This window comes from Cavia porcellus, unplaced genomic scaffold, assembly GCF_034190915.1.
Source record: "Cavia porcellus strain 051 isolate PalLab524CR breed Dunkin Hartley unplaced genomic scaffold, mCavPor4.1 scaffold_8, whole genome shotgun sequence".
Lineage (NCBI taxonomy): Eukaryota > Metazoa > Chordata > Mammalia > Rodentia > Caviidae > Cavia > Cavia porcellus.
This window is the reverse complement of record NW_026947491.1, coordinates 51,316,376-51,336,326: the sequence shown is the minus strand read 5'-3', so window position 1 is coordinate 51,336,326 and position 19,951 is coordinate 51,316,376. Positions and strand designations below refer to the sequence as shown.

Sequence of the window (19,951 nt, the reverse complement as noted above, 5' to 3'; positions counted from 1 at the left end):
ATGCAGATGTCTTGTGCTCTGAGTAACTGATTTGAAGATGACCATACACAAATGTATATGACATCATTACCCTCTATCACATTTTCAAATTTTGTGTTTTTTTTCCTCTTTAAAACAGAAAAAAGAAAAATAAATAAATTTGAGGGGTCTGATTATCTTGAGTTCTATATATATTCTAGACAGAATTTTCTAAACTTTACCCTATAACCTGATAGAACTAATTTGTCCAGAGCCAGAGCCAAGACTCAGAATTGCACCTGTTAAAGTCAATGTTAAAGTCCATAATCTCTACAAGATACAAATACTTCTGGAAATTACCAAAAGAACTTCAAGAAAGGATTATTTCAAAGAACTACAAACTGAGCTTGAATGTGAGCTCAAAACTGAATACATCCAGGCATGGTGCTATAGATATGTAATCCTGGCACTCTGGGAAGCTAAAACAGGAGGACAGTAAGTTTGAGCCCAGACTGGACAATTTACTAAGGCCCTGTCTCAAAATTTAAAAATAGAAAGGGCAAAGATGTACCTCAGTGCAAAGGTCCTGGGTTCAATCCCTAGTAGCGAAAAAAATCTGAATATATCCATATCTAAGAGCAAATGAATTCCAGTCCTAGTCCAAATCTCTGAAACTTTGTTGGATTTTCCCTCAAACCTGGGTCATGGCTCTCTTTCAGGACTTTGGCCTTCCTATAGGAAATGAAATGATACAAAGCACAAAGAACAACATTCTAAACTGGTCATGTGTGCATGACAGACTGAAGTTAGGACGTATTTTCTAATGTACTATATTTTAACACATAAAGTCTTGGAACTACATACATAGACTGCATGACTCTGGCCACATGTCTGCTAATTCACTGCAAAGAGAATGACCCACTTCTTGGTATTTTTACAATAACATGGCCTTGTTCTGAGCCTTCAAGGTACTTAACACAATTTAACTTGCTAACAGGCAGTAAATTCTCATAACACCAAGTTTTGTGCTAGTATTGAGTTAATTAATAACTCAAGTTTTAGTCTACTTTCTGAATAATAGGAATTATAATTAGATGTAGCAGGGTTACTTGTTAATCAAAGGAAAGAGAAAATAATCTAATTTACAGAGTATAAGCATGAGATTTAAATTATTTTTTTATGAGGGACATGGTGGTACATGCCTGTTATCCCAGCACTCAGGAGGCTTAGACAGGAGGATCACTGCAAGTTCCAGACCAGCCTGGGCTACAAAGTGTGCTCAAGACCAGCCTGAACTGCATAATGAGACCCTATCTCAAAAAGTCAAAAAAAAAATTTTTTTAAATAAAAATAAATTATTTTTTAAACTGCTCATCATAATGCACTAAACTACTGAAATGCAAATATGAAATACATATGTCTGTCTAGGAGCATATATGTGCATACTTCAGAAAGCAATCCAAAATGCTTAATAATAAATTATTTTTATGCCACATTTTTGAAACTAAACCTTTTACTCCAAGACAAGCAGAGACTTACCTATGGAAGGCAACACAGCAGACTATTAACAATAAACTATAATTTAACAAAAATAATAAAATTTTTAATTTAAAATAAAAGACAAGAATGTGCAACAATGTTCAATACTCCTGACACAGAAAAGTTCAAAGAAAATAAGTTACAGAGTAAGAAAATAAGGGGGCATAACATCAAAGATGAAAGAACTTCAGGTTTCCTAAGAACACTGGTTGTAACCCTACCTCTGCCGTTTACTGACTATGGAATCTTCCACATGTATAAAGCAAGGATAATAATAAGTATCTTTCTTGATAGGTTGTTATAAAAATTAAGTAAGAAACAATAGAGAGAGAATAATGTTCGGCACAGAGCCCTAGTGTTAATTATTATTTTTTAATATTATATAACATTTCATAACAAAAAGTTATTACAATTAAAATTAGTCTTCAGTACTATTAGGCCTTTAAGATTATATAAGACAATTCTAAAAATATACTTAATGCTCGGCATGGTGGCACCTGCCTGTAATCCCAGCACTCTGAGATTAAGGGAGGAAGATGGCAAGTTCGAGGCCAGCCTAGACTACAAAGTGAGACCCTTTTTCAAAAAACCAACCCATCCATCCACCCATCAATCAATCAATATATACTTAAAATTTCTCTAGCTGTATCTCAAAAATTATATTCAATAGTAGATAAAAACAGAAAATCAAGGCTAAGATAATACAGTAAGTAGCAAAGAAATATATTTGAATAATTAAACTTGAATACACAGAGTATTGTGGGAAAAAGTAAGTGTCTTCTACAATAAAACTCACCTCTGAGCACGCCAAATGTCTGACATTGGTGAACCAGTTAACATGAGCACGACAATGATCAAATGCATGAATGAGCTCGTGGGTGACCACTCGGTTCATATGGGCCTGATTACGGATATTATTCTGGCACAAAACAATCTACAAAACACCAAATTAAGAAAAGTATAGTTATTTCTAAAATCTGCTTTTATTTTATAGATCCCACCTTCTCTCCCACAAGTTCCTCTGTTTAGGATACCTCTACCCTTTCTCCATCGGGCCCACCTCTGCCTATTTTAGACCACTGAGATAGAAATACTACAGATAGTCAGACATGGCTGGACTCTTGAGGCCATCAAGACAAAATCATCACAACTGTGGCAGCAGGATCATCTGCTGGAGGCCAGGCTTGAAGATAAAAACAGAATAACCAGGCCTGGTTAAGTGGTACCTCCTGGTCTAATGAAGTCTACAGACATCAGTCACCTTAGTGAGTGACCACGACCGTCGGATTCATCGCTTCCTGAAAAGTGCTTTGTTCTTTCCATGTGCACTTGCTACATGACATACTTCCCAACTGGATCACTATTACCTAAGCAACTATATTTATAATCTTATTGATTAATCATAGCTGTAACCCACATCATATCCATGTGGTTATGCTCTATAAAACTTTCCCGAAAATGAGGTCCTTGGCAATCCTCTCAGGGTCCCTCCTGCTGTATCTTCCACCACCCAATATTTAAATATTCCCTACTCTCAACCTCCACTGTTCCTTAAAATTCATTTTTCAATTTTGGGGAACACGAACTCTGTGTATTGGACATCTAACAGGTTTGGAGTTAAAAAATATTTCCCTTATATCATATCTGGAGGTCCTATATCATGCAAATGCTCCATTAGTCTTCCCAATGACCACCTTCTCCTTCTCTTCCCCCTAGGCCACATGGCACAAGGTTAAGGACATTTATTCACATACCATTCTCATTGATCTGAAGGCACCAGTCTGTCTTGGACTATACATTATTAAAATGACAAGAGTAGGTCTTGAAATGAAGCAGACAGATTGAAATTCCAGCTCCAGCCCTTGCTAACTTGGTATTACGGTGTGTATCTAGATGCCCCCCCCGCCCCCCCCCTCCCTCCCCCTGCATCCCCAAGCCTCATGTGCTCAATGGTGGACTTTTGGAAGGTGATTAGATTATGGGGACTTACAGTTGACCTGCTGTTATGCGGTGGGAGCTGATCAGAAGAGGTGGTCACTGAGGGTGTGGCCTGCAATGGGTTATCTCCCTCCCTCTCTGTCTCCCTGATTTGCTCTCTAACCATCCTGCCCTGGAGACAGGCTGGACTGAAACCTCTACAAACTGTGAGCCAAAATAAATTTCTCCTTTAAATTGTGGATACTAGTTATTTTGTCCTAGCAAAGAGGGAAGTGACTAAACCACTTGGTAACCACAGGCAACTTTCTTAACCTCCTCCTGGTTCAGTTTCCTTAAACTATAAAAGGAAATAATTAACAGTACCCACCTCATAGAACTGAGAATTAAGTGAGACTATTTCAAATACTTCTCAATACGTCTCTGAGTAAGCAATGAAAGACCATCACTGTCCTTATTCTACTAGACCAGGGGGGGGAAAGGGCAGGAAAAATCCTCAGAAAGAAATGCAAACAGCCAGCAACACACTGAGCAGGACCCTATAAGAATATGAAAGATGTGAGGAATCCCAGTAAGGACAGCTGCCATTTACTGTGTATTTACCAGGTGCTGGATGCTGAGAGACGTACTAGATATTCTCTATTCACTTATTCAACATTAACTTACTCAACTCATATTTATTACTTATTAAGACCAACCAATAGATTTATAATCTAACAGAAACAGAAATTAGGCAAATGTTTACCAAAAATATTTAAATACATGCAGTGACAGCTAGAGGTGAAGAAAATGGCAGGCGGCCCTGAGCACAGACAATGGGAATGCCTGACCTGGTGTGGAGGGCAGGAAAGGCTTCTTCGTGGTAAGAATTTTACATTGAGCTCCAGCAGCTAGATGGGAGTTAAATGTGAGGAGAGAAGGAGAAGGGGGTCCAAGACAGAGACAACAATGTTATGGTTTAGATCTTCTCTGTGCCCCAAAAGCTTTACGTTCAGAGGTGGGCTGGTCAGAACAGCCGATCACTGGGAGCCTGCCTCAGGAAGGTGGGTTCTCTCTCTGGCTCCTCCCTTCTCTCTCTGCTTCCCGGCTGCCAGGGGTTAAACCCTTTTCCCTCTGTCATGGTCCTCTACCACCCTGTTTCTACCCTGGAGTCCAATGATCACAGACTAAAACCATGAGTCAAAACAAACCTCTTAATCTTTTTTTTTTATTTTATTTTATTTAAGGAGAAAAAAAAAACAGAAAAAGGGTACAAGTTATACAGAATTTCAGAAAAATAAACAGTAGGAAATCACTAGTTAATTACATATTGCCATCTTAGAAACAGTTGTTCAAGTTACAAAATTAAAGCATATAGAGGGGACTTTCAAACAGTGAGACTGCAAACAGTTTTGTTCAATGATCCAACAAAACTCAAACCTCTTAATCTTTAAATTGCAGGTGTCAGGTATTTTGTCCCAGCAATGGCAAAGCGGCTCATCCTTATATATAAAGGAAAGAAGAGAGTCAAAAGAATAGAACCTTTAAGAGGCTGAAACCAGGGCCAAGTGCTGAAGCTCAGAGTTTGCGTAGTAGATGCGAGCTAGGACTGACAAGGTCAGCAGGGCCCAGCTCACCACAGGCCTTGCCTTCACCCTGACAGCAATGGGAACGTACTGCGAGGCAGGGCTGAGGCAGGGAGTGCCTCTGTGCTGTTTTTACCCTTTCAGCTACAGTCGGAAGAATAATCAGGAGACCAAAACTGGTTGCACAGAAACTAGCTAACATTAACACAGAAGGCTAATGAAGTGTTCTAGGCATGAGACAGAAGGTGAGGTACTTGAGCCAGAATGGCGGGAGCTGAAAGAGGAATTCAGGAGATGAAGTGTGGAAATGTGGTGATGGACAGAAAATGAGAAGGGAATTCGAAGTATCCATAAGTTTCTGGCCTGAGTAACAGGTTGGACCTGAGTAACAGATCCACTGAAATATGCAAAATAAAGACCACGTGGTGAGGGGCAGAAATCATGAATCTGGGCTTAGACAGTCAGGTCCGTGGTTTTTAAAACCAAGAAAAGGTGTTAAGTGGGCACTTGGATATGAAGGTGTGGAGTTCAAAAAAGTTTCACCTTATAAAAATTAAGGAGGCACCAAAGCAGACTGTAAAGTAAGAAAAAAGAAGGACCTAACACCAAAGATTAAGGGACTTCAACACTAGACGGTTGGGAAAGGAAAGTAAGCTAAAAAAGGGGCAGCCAGAAAAGTGTCATGTCCGGAAACCATGGGAGAGAGTGTTTGGCATTACCAGCAAACAAATGTGCACAATCTATGAGGTGGGGAAAGCCCGGCAAACACACACCAGGACACAGTCAAGAACATTCACAGCACCAGGTATGATAGCACACCCCCATAATCCCAGCACTTGGGAAGCTAAGGAAGGAGAATCTCCATGAGTTCAAGGCCAGCCTGGGCTGCATAGTGGGTTCATGGCCACCCTGAACTACACAGTGAGATCCTGCCTCAAAATAAATAAGTAACTCATAACAACAGTATTTGTAATGAAGTTGAAAATAATATTACATTGGATAAACTATAATATGAACACACACTAGAATATTATACAACAGAGAAACTAACCAAGAGACATACATGCAAAAACAGAATTTTACAAATCATGTTGGATAAAAATATAATTTATGGGGAACTATCTCTATTGTTTTCATAAAACTATAAATTATTACATATATAAAGCACAAAAACAAGACCTAAATGATGCATTACTAGAGTGTCTATATGCACGGCCAACCATTCAGAAAGTAGAGAATGCTTTCCACAGAGGTTAGAATAAGGAAGGAGAGAGATGTATTTCAAGAGAAGCCCACAAGATTCTGAAGTCCTGGCAATGTTCTACTTCTCAAATCTAGGTGGCAGTCACACCACTGTTTCCTTTATTACTCAAAGTGTACAAATAGGGTTTTTACTCTTCTGTAGAATAAGAGACTTCATCATAAAATCTTTAATTCAAAATAAAAGATGAGAATGTGCAACTGTTCAACATTCCTGACAGTTAAAAGGAAAATTCAAGGGGCTGGGGATTTAGCTCAGCGGCATAAGCACCTGCCTTGCAAGCAGGCAGTCCTGAGTTCGATCCCTGGTACCGATAAAAACAAAAAAAAAAAAAAACAAAAAAAAAAAAAAGGAAAATTCAAAATGTTCACTCTGTTTAATCCCAGGGGCAAGACAGCAGGTAAACTTACCAACAGTCATTTTGAGATGTCAGTATTGTGATTATCAATTTACACACAAAGAAACTAAGATTAGAAAAATTATTTGCCCAAGCCCCATAGCAAATAAGCAGAGAAACTAGGATTTGAACTCAAGTCTATCTAATTCCAAAACCCAGACTTCTCACCCATGCTATATTGATTTTTCCTATGATTACTACAAATTATGTATAAATCACTGAAATACATATGAAATTCCCTAGGAGGAAATAGCTAAATGTGTTAAATGCGAATGGTATATTCAAATTGGGAATATTTACTTTCATCCACCATCATCATGTGACATAACCTGTCACTTCTAAAATCCTGTCCAAACCTTCCAAGAGGGAGGAAAAAAAAATAAAAAATAATATATATAAATACATATACACACACAAGATAATTAAGATAGATTACACAACTAGTTTCTCTTAGTTCATTGAAAAGACTTGAGCAAATACTGTTTACACAGCATTTCTTACCTGTATCTCATAACTACTATGAAGATCACAATATGAAATTTATTAATTACTGTTACTGTCCTAATAGCCTGGTTTGAAATGCTGTTTTATTGTTATTTTCGTCTCTTTAAAATTAAAAAAAAATTTTCCAAGGCCTAAAAATTAATAAAATTATCAATTTCATGACAGGCCATGATAAGCAACTTTACAAAAGACATTTCATTTCATTCTCATAATCATTCTATTAGATACAGTTGTTACCCATATTTTACAGATGAGAAACCTCACTCCCCTTAACCAAAAATTTTCACTGGTAGTATCACTTCTCACCACATAAAGGTTTAATCCATTCCCTTAGCACTATTAAAAGCCCTCCACCATCTGCTTCTTCTTCCCAGTCTTGTTCTCCTAACCTTCCATGTGCACCTGCCCTCCAGTTAACTAGACAATATGCTAGTCCCTAACATATCTTATTGGTTTCCAGCATGCTGCTCCTGCTCAAGCCACCGCCACCTTGGGCAACAACCTTTGTCTTCTCTACCCGTAAGGAGGGTTTATATCCTCTACATGAATCTGTGGCATCTTTCAAACAAGTGCTGTCTCATTTCACATCACGTTCCACTGTGGTAACCAAGTACTTTAGTTTGAGTCTTTTTTTTTTTTGTGGGTACCAGGAATTGAACTCTGAACATCATACTTGCCAGGTAGGCACTGTGCCACTGAGCTCTATCTCTAGTCCTTTTAGTTTGGGTCTTGAATGTCCCCCAAAGTTCAGTATGTGGAAGGCCTGATCCCCAATCTGTAGCTCCACTGGCATTGGGAATCTTTAGGAAGTAAGGTCACTGGCAGAGCATGCTTTTGAAGGCAATATTGGAGCCCTAACCTTCTTCTCTTTTTCACTTCCTAGCCACCAGGCGGCAAGTGTCTCCCTTGCACTCCCACCATGGTGTCCTGCCTCACCACAGACCACGAAGGCAGTGAGACCAAGCACTCACAAGTGGATTGAAACTTGACCCAAAACAAACCTTTCTTCATTATAAATTGATTATCCCATGTATTGTCATATCAAAGAAAAAGTGACTAATACACCAACTCTATCTGAAATAGTTTAACCCACCTCAGAGTCTAAGACTGTGTTCACGGGCAAAGAATTTAGCTCAGTGGCATAAAGCACCTGCCTGGTAAGCGCAAGATTGTGAGTTTGATCACTGGTGCCAAAAAAAAGACTGCGTTTCATGTCTTATCTCCGTAGAATGAACTCCTTAAGTGTAAGGATCATGACTAATTCATTGTTTCTGAGTCATACACAAAGTCTATCAAACAGGATGCCCAGCATATGGAAGGTGCTCAGCAAGGGTTAGGAGACAGGATAAAAAGGAAGACAACTGGCAGAAAAGCCTACCTGACAGGACGAAGCATCAAAACCTCCACTGACATTTCCACTACAATCTTCACATGAAAAGTGTCTTTCTTTGTTAACAGCACTAAAAGGTAAGAATAGATAAAACATACAATGTCCAGAAGGACTGTGCATACAGTCAGGGAGCCCTTTCACCATACAGTAGATCCCACCCACCACTAACACATATGAAACCCTAGGAAAGCGACCTCAGGACTCAAGGGTTTCTCATGGGCAAAACATGTCTGCAAAATTCATGCTAGTGCAGATTTTATGTATAATATGATTACAGAAACCCTTTGAACAAATGATGCAGAACACATTGTAGCTTTTTGGTTTTGGCAGCCAGAATATAGAAAAGCATCTTTAGACAATTTACTTACCAACCTGAGTGCTTCATAGCATCAAGCAGAAGTTTGACATAGGGATCTAAAAAAGATATTGAGTCAATTCAGCATGCTAATTGGAAAAATTAGCAACAATTAAATTATCCAAATAGAAGTATAAAACATTATCAAAAAGTAACTCACAAATCACAAGTAATACTATCTTAAAATTGAAAAAATGGAAAAAGTGGATATAACACGTTTAAATTAACATCAAAGCAAGTCTCTAATGAAATATAACACTAATATGAATACCAAGATGGAACCACTAGGCATTTTGAATAGTGTCAAAGGTCATTTTTAGTTAAATAACCAAATATTTTGTATTACAGTGTACACCTTCAGACTGGAGGAATACAAGATTAGGCACATTCAGAAAAAATTTTTAAAGGCAGAGTGTGGGAGGGCACAGTACCCAGATCTGAGGAAGGTCATAGCTGAACTGTTCGCCATGCTGGTCACATCACACTAACACTGGGTCTCATTCGGCATATAAACTGCAGAAGGGACTTGCAACTGAAGTTCTTCACAGCATAAGGCAACTAGAACAGTGTGAAACTATGCTCAGTAAGAAGCCAGAAAGGATTTGGGGATTTCAAAAAGAGAATACTTAACTAGAATCATAGTAGGTTCAGGTATTAAAAGAGTGCCATCTAAGGTCAGAGTCAATCAGTATTGCTTCAGAGGGCAGAACACAGACAAGAGTAGAAATTAACATGTGACAGATTGCAACCCATAAGAAAGCATTTTTTCAGCAATTAAAGCTATCAGAAATGAATAGATTCAGGGAGCCTCAGTGAACAGGTAAGCTGTTTCAGGAGAGGTCCAAAGACATCTGGTCAGTGAAGGCACAAAGGTTTCCCAGCATGGAGGCAGAGAGGACGGGATGTTCATGTCTTCTAAAACCCCATGAGCCTGAGATGGCTATAGCAAAGTACAGTGGGCACAGGTGCCTCTGATATCAACTTTACCCACAGTCATCTTATCCCAGAGTATACACAAACCAGAACCCCAAAAAAACAGAAAAAGAAACAGAGATTTTAAAAATGCTCAAAGTGGGGGCTGGGGATTTAGCTCAGCAGCATAAGCACCTGCCTTGCAAGCAGGTGGTCATGAGTTCGATCCCCAATACTGGAAAAAAGAAAAAAAAAATGCTCAAAGCACAAATTGGTGAGTAAATACGGTTAGGTAAGGTGGGTGTCGTGGCACATGCCTGTAATCCTAACACCTACGAGGCAGGGCCAGCCTCGGCTACACTGAGCTCAAGGTCAGCCTGAACTACATAGCAAGATCCTTTCTCAAAAAAATGAAAAAGAACAAAACAAAAGTTTGGTATCAGTTACTGATTTACTGAACTGCTCTCTTTTAAAAGTATTAACAGAATAATTACTTCTAATACTATTATCAACTAAGTATACAGTAGGTGACAGAAATCATACTAAATGCATTGTCACTCAAGCTTTCCTCTTTAAGTCTGAGGCCAGCTGACTGCTCCTGGGATCATGCTCAACACCTACCCTCCTTATATCCTACCTCAGCTTGTCCTCTTCCACCCTGTTCTTCCACCATATGATCAGCTAGCCCTCAGCCTGCTCCTCATATGCTGGCACTTTCATTTCACCAAATCTATTCCTCACAACCCCAAAAGAGATATTCTTATCCCTCTTCCCTCACCCTTTTTTTTACAGATAAATACAGACAAGCTCAGAGAGGTTAAGTTGCTCTTCCATACCTACTAAGGAGAAGAATCTGAATTTGAACCCAGTTCTTATTCCACTGCCCATGTTCTTTTCACTATATTCACTTTGATACTTTTTTTTTTTTTTTTGTCTTTTTCTTTTTTTATCGGTACCGGGGATCGAACTCACAACTGCCGGCTTGCAAGGCAGGTGCTTATGCCGCTGAGCTAAATCCCCAGCCCCCACTTTGAAACTTTTTAAAGGTAGGGACTTTCTCAGCTTTGTATCTCCCTCTGCCACTAACAAAGGGGCGTTCAATGCATATTTGTAAAGCAAATACATCCTTACTTCTCTCCTCCTTCCTCCTCCCATCTGTGGTGATTTTCTCATATGCAAGTAATCCCAAGAAGCTTGGAAAATCTTTGGTTCATTTTGGAACTATCACCAGTCTGCTTCTGAAATAGTAACCTTGCTTTAAGACAAGTAAAAAAATTAAAACTTTAATTTCCTAACTATATCAGAAGTAGATCTGCCAAGTCTATGTTGCCAGACGTGGTGGCACACACCTGAAATCCCCCGACACACAAGAGGCTGAGGCAAGAGGATCTCTGCAGAGTTCAAGGTCAGCATGGGCCACAAAAGTTAAATCTCTAGCACAATGTCCCCCGGACTGAAAAAAAAAATTGATCATTGGGTAGTATGATCTTATTTAACACACAGCAACGATTCTTACCCTTTTGACGTTGTGGGACTCTGAGAATATGATCAAGCTTTTAACTCTTTCCCAAAAAAATACACTTAGGTTTCTTTTACACTCAGTAACTCACCCACGCATCAGAACAAGAAGTTCTATCGAAAAAAAAAAAAAAAATCCTTCTATCGAAAGGGAAACTCCGCAAAAATGTTTTTGCAATGCCCGCAGTAGCTACACCTGATTAAAGGGGCTCTTCAAAAGCCAGACCCTCACGTATCCGTGTGCTGCACCAGATATTCAAGAAATCACTGAGTATGGCCCGTAAGTTCAAACTCCGACCCCGACCCGTATTCATTCATTCATAGCGAAAGGACTGCTAAAAGGCGTCAGCGCCTCCTTCAGTGAGGAAACTGAGGCGCAGGCCCCCACCTCAATCTCCCAGATGCAAAGGCAGCCTCTACGTGGGGGAGCCCGGAACCCCGCCCATGCAGCACGTGGGCTGAACCAGCGCTCCGGCGGAGCGGAACTCGGGCCCTTCCTCCCTAGCCGGGTCTCAGACACACCCCGCCGACCCCGGGCGCCAGGTCAGGGCTCCTACTTGTCTCCAGCGTCTTCAGGAGCATGAGCTGGCACTTCTGGTTGTGACTCAGGAAGCTAGAAAAGAGCCCTTGCTGGGGCCTCCCTTCGGCCAGCTGCTCGGGGCAGACCTGGCACGCGCCGAGCCGCCGCTGCCGCTGCTGCTGCCCTCCCGCCGCGGGGCCTGGCCCGCGCTCGTCCCCAGCGCCCGCCATGCCGCGGCTTCCTTGGAGCTCGAGCGGCGGGGACTGGGGCACGAAAGGTAACCTTGCTCCAGCCAACCTCACCGCCCGGGGCCTCCCTCGCAGCGCCGGCCCCGACACAGCTGGCCGGAGGAGTTAGGGTAGCAGGGCCTCAGAACGCGCGGCTCTGTACGCGGAGGGGGCGTGGCCAGTGGACAAATGGGAGGGGCTTCGGGCGGGGGTGGGGCGCTGGGCTGTTGTGGGCGGGGCTACGCTGAGACCCTAGCACGCGAGAGGATCCACGAGCTCTGCTGCTGCAGCTGGGTATGATGGCCAGTTCACGTAAGCGTCGCCCCACAGTTTTCTGCAGCCTGCTGACCTGATAAAAGATTCGTCTCCGCTCCCCTGCTCCTTCCCCCTCCTGCATCTCTAGCCCACTGCCGTCCCTCAGACCCATTTTACCCAATGATGCGCTATACCATACTGAAAGGGGTATTTTTCAGCAAAGTTCGAGAACTACAAAGAGTCAAAATCTTCAGAATGTGGAACCCTACCATGATACTTTTTTCCAGCTCATCAGAACCAGTTTATCCACCATACCCTTGTCACCCCAAGTAACTCTGATAACAAAACGCACTCTTTATTTCGACCTCCAAAACTTGACTCTTACTGTTACTTTTGTTTTTAAGCCCTTTTCCTTAGACCCTCAGACTGGGGCATTACCAGATCTCTTGGTCTCCCAAAGTCTGAACATTTCTGTTGCTATTGCTTTTATTCCAGTCTGCCAAGTTTTATCTATTTTTCTTTCCTCGGTAAATTATTCAACAGAGTTCACACATTTATCCAGCACCTACTATGGGCCAGGGTGAAGAATGAGGAAATACAAATGAGCTTCTCTGAAACTGGGCGGAGGGTGTAGTTTGGTAACAGAGTACTTGTCTAACATGCCAGGCCCAGCACATGGGCGGGAGGCGGGGGCTTTGAGCTCACTTAACTGAACCAATGGCTTACATAGGAAATATACTTCAATAATATCGCCTTGAAAATTGTGAACAGTAGTTTATGACGTAGGTCTTCAGTAAATATCTAAATTGAATGGGATGCTAAGATTATTCATTCACTTGAAATACAAACATACAAACACATATGCACACAGACTCTAAAGCTGTAAGTCAGAAAAAGTAGTTTATTGAATTCACCTTAGATACACTATTTCTAATCTTTATTACAACCCTGCAAAACAAGTAGTATTGTCCCTAATTATCCCTAAGAAAAGTGGGTTCAGCAAAATTAAATAATTTATCCAGGGCTACACAACCAGCTTTCAACATAATTGAAAGAATTACAACCTACACTAAGCCATTACAATTCATAATGATCGGTTTGGAATACTGCAGGAAAACTAGCAAAGGTAAGGTCTAAAATAGACTATATAGCCTGTAAACATTCGAAATACTATTTGAAACATTACTCCACCACCTGAATAAGCAAAAATGTGCAAATTACAAGCTGCAGTATTTATTTCCCTGCCAAATTAGCACACATTTTTTCAACACTCACTGTTAAAGGGAGAGAGAAAATATATACCAAAATATCTATGATCATATAAGCATTGGGAATTCTTATATTCTTCCAATTTTTCATAATGTTCTACAATAAGCATGTGTTACCTTTATAACTTTAAAAAAATTGAGTGGGCTTTTCATTACTATATGTGTAATTTTATCCACATATACTGGAACAATAAGGTGGAATGCAAATGCATTGGGAAGAAATAGGAAATACAGATACAAAGGACTTTAACACAGAAATAATCATTACAGACAAATGAGAACATGGGCAGGTCTATCTGTTAGGCTTTTCATTTCTCCACTGTAGCACTAATTAAGAGCAAAAAGGACAGAAATAGTTTAAATGTCCAATAAGAGATATAATGGAATACATGTAACCATATTACCTTTTAATAAAATATGCTTATTTAAAGTTTTTCAAGTTACAAAACAGTATATACTGTTTCGCTGGTTTTTTGAATTTTTATTTTTTATGCATATAAAGAATTTCAAAGATTCCAGAAAAGTGTTCACCATGGTTGTCTCTGAGGGGATGGGATTTGGGGGGTTTGTGTTGTTTTGGTTTTTGCTTGCCTTCATTTTGTGCTGTTTGGTTTTTTTTGCTATAGAGGATCAAACTCGCAACCTTGGGCTTGCCAAGCAGGCGCTTATGCTGCTGAGCTAAATCCCCGGCCCCAGCTTGCCTTCATTTTGTAAAACAAAAATAATTACTTTTTATAGGCAATAGGTTAAAGGTATTTAAATTATTTCAATAACAAATGAAGTTACATATTAAGGTTTACCACCCTTCAGATTTTTTGATGTTTGTTTTGAGGCAGGATCTCACTATGTATTTCAGGCTGGCCTTGAATTTGCAGCCTCAATCTCCCAGGTGCTAGGATTACAGGGGTGTACACTAGCTTTTTAACTTTTGTTGTTTGAGACAGGATCTGGCTATATAGTTCAAGATCAAGTCCTACTGCCTCAGCCCCCAGAGTGCTGGGATTACAACCCTATGCCACCACCCAAGGCTCAACTTTTTAACTTTTTAGCAGGGCGTCGTGGACATGCAGGAGGCATGGAGGATCTCTGGCAGTTCAAGACCACTCTGTGCTACAAAATGAGTTCAAAGGCAGTCTAAACTGCATAGTGAAACCCTGTCTCAAAAAGACAAAAAAATAAATACTATCTTATTTTTTACAAATAAAGTATGAATGGTGTGCAATGTGTTTTAAAATATATATATATATACATTGTGGAATGGCCAACCCAAGCTACTTAAAACATACACCACCTTTGTTTTTTGTTTTTAATAACGTCTCATCAGGGGCTGGGGATTTAGCTCAGCGGCATAAGCGCCAGCCTTGGAAGCGCATGGTCGTGAGTGTGATCCCCGGTACCGATTAAAAAAATAACGTCTCATCCATTTAGGATCAACAAAAATTCCGTGAGAATACAACCTTTCCTTAGCCTTCTAATCGCGTTCAATGCTGAGGGGGAAAAAATAGCCTTAATGACCTCTTCAAAATATAATCTCTAGTCTGTACGTGCTAACAGCCTGCCAGCACCCTGGGCAGACCAGCTGAACCCTGTCTACGGAAGTAGTCGGACCTCGGAAGTGAGTGAGTGAAGGCGCGCAGCATTCTGGGAACAGTTACGGAAGCCTAGTTGACGCTGTGGCTGTTACCACGGCAATGGAAGCGAATACAGGTTATTGGCAGTTTGGAGTCTTTAGCCCGAAAGGTGAAGATGCTCGCAAAGCTTTGGGGGTACTCGAAAAGATCATAAAGGCTCTTCTAAAAGAAGATCGTTCTATCAGGAAGTTTTGCAGGCGTGCTCCGTAGCTGGAGCAGTGAACATGGGAATCTGGGTCTCGCGCCCTTGTTCCTGGATCTTAAAGTGCAACCCAGTGGCACCTCACTGTTGCTTCTCTAGCTTTCTACCACCTTCTGGAAAGTGTAGCCGTGAATGGTGATGCACATCTATAATACTAGCACTAGGGAGGCTGAAGACAGGAGAATCAGTGCAAATTTGAGGCCAGCCTCAGCTACAGAGTAAGTTCAAGGCCAGTCTGAACTGAATAGTGGAAGCCTGTCAAAAAAGACAAAAAAAAGTAAGTTGAAATTTTTTGAATTAATGTGTTCTAATATAAAAGTAAGTGAATCATTTTTAATCGTGGAAATTTTAAAAACGAAGAAAAAGTCATCCAGCTACTCAGAAATAACTTTAATTTTGCATCTGCCACACATCAGTTTTTTTCTCTGCATAAATATTGTTTACATATTCAAGTTAAGGAAAACTTTTTTCCTACATAAAAGACCTTTTTTTCATATATATATATATATATATATATATATATATGCCATAATTTTGATACTAATACCATAGCAACAAAAAGGCATTGGGGCTTTAATGTAAATCTGTTTGCAGTGGGTTTGGATGCAGCATGTCAAGACAGTCCTTCCAGAAGTGTGGTTGTAAAGTAAAGAAGAAAGTTCAGTGCTGGGGCTGGGGATTTAGCTCAGCAGCATAAGCACCTGCCTTGTAAGTAGGCAGTCGTGAGTTCAATCCTTGGTACCAATAAAAAGGAAAAAGACAAAAAAAAAAAAAAAAAAAAAAAAAAAAGTTCAGTGCCAGAGGAGAATGGCAGGTGAAGAAGTTGGAAGCTTTCTTTATGGAAGAATAGCTTAATGTTTATTAGTACAACAGAAAAAATATTTTACTTGTGATTGTTATCCATTGGCAACAAAAGAATTAAAACCCTCAGCAGCAAAATTCCCTATTAAAGCAATCCTGCTCAGCAAATACTAAGCAGTCAGAAGGTAATGCACTGTGAGGAGAAAATAAATGACCCTGTCAAATTGCTCTATTGATGTACAACTTTAGATACAGTGCAGGTTTTCCTGAAACATTAGCAAGGAAGAAGATGTCCCTAGAAAATGCAGTTCTAAGATATCTAATTTGCTGACTCAGACCCTTTCCCACTTCTTCAATTTCTTATAAAGACCTCATCTTCTCCCCCTCACAGCACAATTGCTACCTTGGAAACTTGCCCACAACCCCTCGTGACATTGTATCCTGATCTAAGTAAACTCTTGGCTTTATTTTTACTCTGCTTTTGGTAAGTTATTTTACTGCTCACATCGCCAGAATTGCTATCTTGCATGGCAGTAGTGAGGAAGAGATTAAAGATACTGCTAAAAAAATAAAATAAAATAGGATAACTGACTACCTAAGGGAACAAGAAGAGAGAGGATCCATAGATCAGGTAGATAAATTACCTTAAATTGGAGATAGAATTGGAAAAAATAATGTCAAAGTAGATGTAGACTTTTAAGTACTTGGGGCATTATCGTGCATTACAATAGCCCATTCCACACTCTTCTAATGAAATTATGTACTTTAACATAACGGTAGCTGACTGTGCATCTCAGTCGCTGCACCTCAGGGATACAGGAAGCAATCTTTGTGTTCACCCACTTGGTATAATGAACAGTAAGGTACATACACCTGTGCAAATGTGTCAAATCAAGATTTTTACCTACATAATGTTCCGTGTAACTTTTTGCATATGTATTCCTGAGCATCACGGTGGGTAAAATACAACCAGACCATTTTTCTGTTCCACAAACACCTAATTTGCTGTATGGAACCCAGGTATGGCTCACAGTAGTTGTGCCTGGGAAAATAGGAGCCCATTTGTGCATTCACCCACTCGGCAGGCAAACAGTAAGGTATGTACAGGAGCTCCAAAGCAGGACCGGATGAGTTTCATCCATAAAATGCTTATTGTTTATAGTACTACAATCTAACATCCCAGATTCCCATCAGCAGATGGATGGATAAAGAAAATGTGGTTTTTATATACAATGAACTACTATTCTGCCATAAAGAGAGATAAACTTGAGACATTTTTAGAAGATGGGTACACCTTGAGACCATAATCTTAAATGAAATAAATTGGACACACATTTAAGTATTGCATTGTTATTGCTGTGTGAGAAACCCAAAGAGTCAATAAGGACCAAAATGAATGATAGATACTGGAAAGGAGGAAGAAAATGTTCAAATAGGAATAGAAGGGGGGAAGTGGAAACAAAGCTTTTGTAAATGAAGAGAAGAAGGCCGACAGAGGGGAGGGGAATGAGGGTGAAGAATAACATCATCTACAGGTTAAAAAAAAGTGGTCTCAATTTTTCTAGGTAGGAATGCACTGGAGCAGTCTTACTGATTGCCCTGTGTATACAATCCGTGGGACACTTGGGTCTTCTGACATGATTGCATAGAAAACTAAAGATGAGGAAACAGTAACGAATACACTGATAAGACAGAACAATGGGTTATAAAGGCAGTGGGCAGACTGGTTTTTAGAACATGATATCTGTTTTTTAACTATTCTGCATTTTACCTATATTCTATGTGATAAATATATTTTATAAGGAAAATAAAATGTTATTTTAAAGATGTAGGTGCTGGGGATTTAGCTCAGCAACATAAGCACCTGTCTTGCAAGCAGGCAGTCATGAGTTCGATCCCTGGTACCGATAAAAAATTTAAAAATTTTTAAGAAAATGAAAAAAAATAAAGATGTAGATAAGGTTATAAGTGGGGCAGAAAGCTATGGAAATGAGCCCTGCCTTGAAGTAGACAATAAGCTCTCCATGAAGCAAGAAATGAAAGGAAATAAGCAACTTTAACAAATAAAAAAGAACTTTTTTTTTTTTTTGTCTTTTTCCTTTTTATCGGTACCAGGGATCGAACTCACGACTGCTTGCTTGCAAGGCAGGCGCTTATGCTGCTGAGCTAAATCCCCAGCCCCTTTTTTTTTTTTTTTAACTATTTTTTAAAATGAGTTTTTAGCCAGTACGCAGAAATCGGAGGCAGGAGGATCACCACAATTTGGAGGCCAACCTGGACTACAAAGAGAAACCATGTCTGTCTCAAAATTCCAACCAAAAAAAAATACATATATATATATATATATATATATATATATATATATATATCTTACTTATATCCCACATCTTTCACGAAAGATTGCAAGTGCTTAGAAAAAGATATATACTATAATAGCAGAAAATGATTCAAAGAGAAAGCCCAGACAACAGATAATTAGAAAACAAAACAAAGCCAGAGGTATATTAATACACCTAAAAATGCATGCCAAGAGTTCCCATGTAATTGCCAGAGGGGTGCCACAAATTGAGCTTTGAAATACCTAGCAACTAAAGCAAAACCTTACAATTAAAAAAAATTGCAGGATATTTTCAGTTTCTACAAAAATGCAGGGTTTGCTGTGAACAATTATGAGATAGGTTCTAAGGGACAATCTACAAACAGCTGAGGCCTTGAACTCCAAATCACCACTTTGTGGGGGTGTACTGCACACAGAAGTAATATTTATCAAAATGTTAATAGTGAAATGGAAATTCAAGCTTATACCATGGGAGAAAGTTATGTGAAGTACCATATCCTCTGACATAGCTTCAACTCAGAAAGTGGATTTTTCATCCACATTCCTGCCCACTGCCTCCTCAACCCCAATATTTTAAGCATATATCTATACTCCTAAAAAAAAATAAGGATGCCTTCTGAATACAATCTCTGTACCATTATCATTCCTTGAAAATCTTAATTCCCTAATAAAATTAATTGTATCTAGTCTGTGTTCTCATTCTGTTGTTGGGTGGCACAGTATCCACTGGTTCCAAGTTCTATCTGTCCCTCCAAAAGAATTGGCTGGGACAACCAATGAACAGGTAAACACAACTTTTACTTAAAGTAAAAGAAGAAAAAGAAAGAATAAAGAACAGAAAGTTAGGGGCTGGGGATTTAGCTCAGCAGCATCAGCGCCTGCCTTGCAAGCAGGCAGTCATGATTTCGATCCCTGGTACCGATAAAAAGGAAAAAGACAAAAATAAAAAATAAAAAAGAACAGAAAGTAGCAAGAGACACGTCCTGCAACCACTGCAGAAACAGGAGGACAGCAGAATAAGAAGATTGCAGTGGTGAGAAGACCCCAAAAGGACCTCAAAGTCAATGGCTGCTGCCTTCTATGTTTTCTCAGATCTGGTCCCTCCAAAGATGCTCTGTGCATCGATCTCAGTTGTGATTGCTAAGTCACACCTGATTACCCAGTCTCTCTATTCAGGCTCTTTGTAATTGATAGGTTACATTGTGTTGTTTGGTCTTCTTTCAGGTTCTTCATGACTGACAAGTTACACATGTTTTCCAGCCAGCCTGTCACGCCTGAATCTCCTGCCTCAGTTCTCCTAGTTGTCTTTTGAATTGTTTTACATTTAGACTGCATTCGTACATTAAAATTTGCTTATTTGCCTTTTCAATCTCTA

At 39.8% G+C, this 19,951-nt stretch overlaps 1 protein-coding gene and 1 long non-coding RNA gene across 7 annotated transcripts in view; one reads left to right on the top strand and one right to left on the bottom strand.

The window, feature by feature from the left end:
• Atp23 (ATP23 metallopeptidase and ATP synthase assembly factor homolog) overlaps nucleotides 1-12,084 on the bottom strand; it is a 24,119-nt gene extending 12,035 nt beyond the window's left edge. Inside the window, exons 1-5 of one of the 6 annotated variants that reach the window (XM_013159521.3) lie at nucleotides 11,892-12,032; nucleotides 11,166-11,269; nucleotides 8,918-8,963; nucleotides 8,538-8,619; nucleotides 2,294-2,431 (exon numbers count right to left, since the gene is read on the bottom strand). In XM_013159521.3, coding sequence (XP_013014975.1) covers nucleotides 2,294-2,431; nucleotides 8,538-8,619; nucleotides 8,918-8,963; nucleotides 11,166-11,229 — 330 coding nt within the window. In that variant the 5' untranslated portion in view covers nucleotides 11,230-11,269; nucleotides 11,892-12,032. Of the gene's footprint in view, nucleotides 1-2,293; nucleotides 2,432-8,537; nucleotides 8,620-8,917; nucleotides 8,964-9,335; nucleotides 9,463-11,165; nucleotides 11,270-11,891 lie in introns of those variants that run through there. The other 5 variants (XM_023567679.2, XM_063255045.1, XM_003476121.4 and 2 more) reach the window with 5 other exon arrangements.
• Nucleotides 11,992-19,951, top strand: LOC106028963 (uncharacterized). The gene is made up of 4 exons (XR_010049334.1): nucleotides 11,992-12,131; nucleotides 14,654-15,714; nucleotides 16,630-16,722; nucleotides 19,801-19,951. It is a non-coding gene; the product is annotated as an uncharacterized LOC106028963 (long non-coding RNA).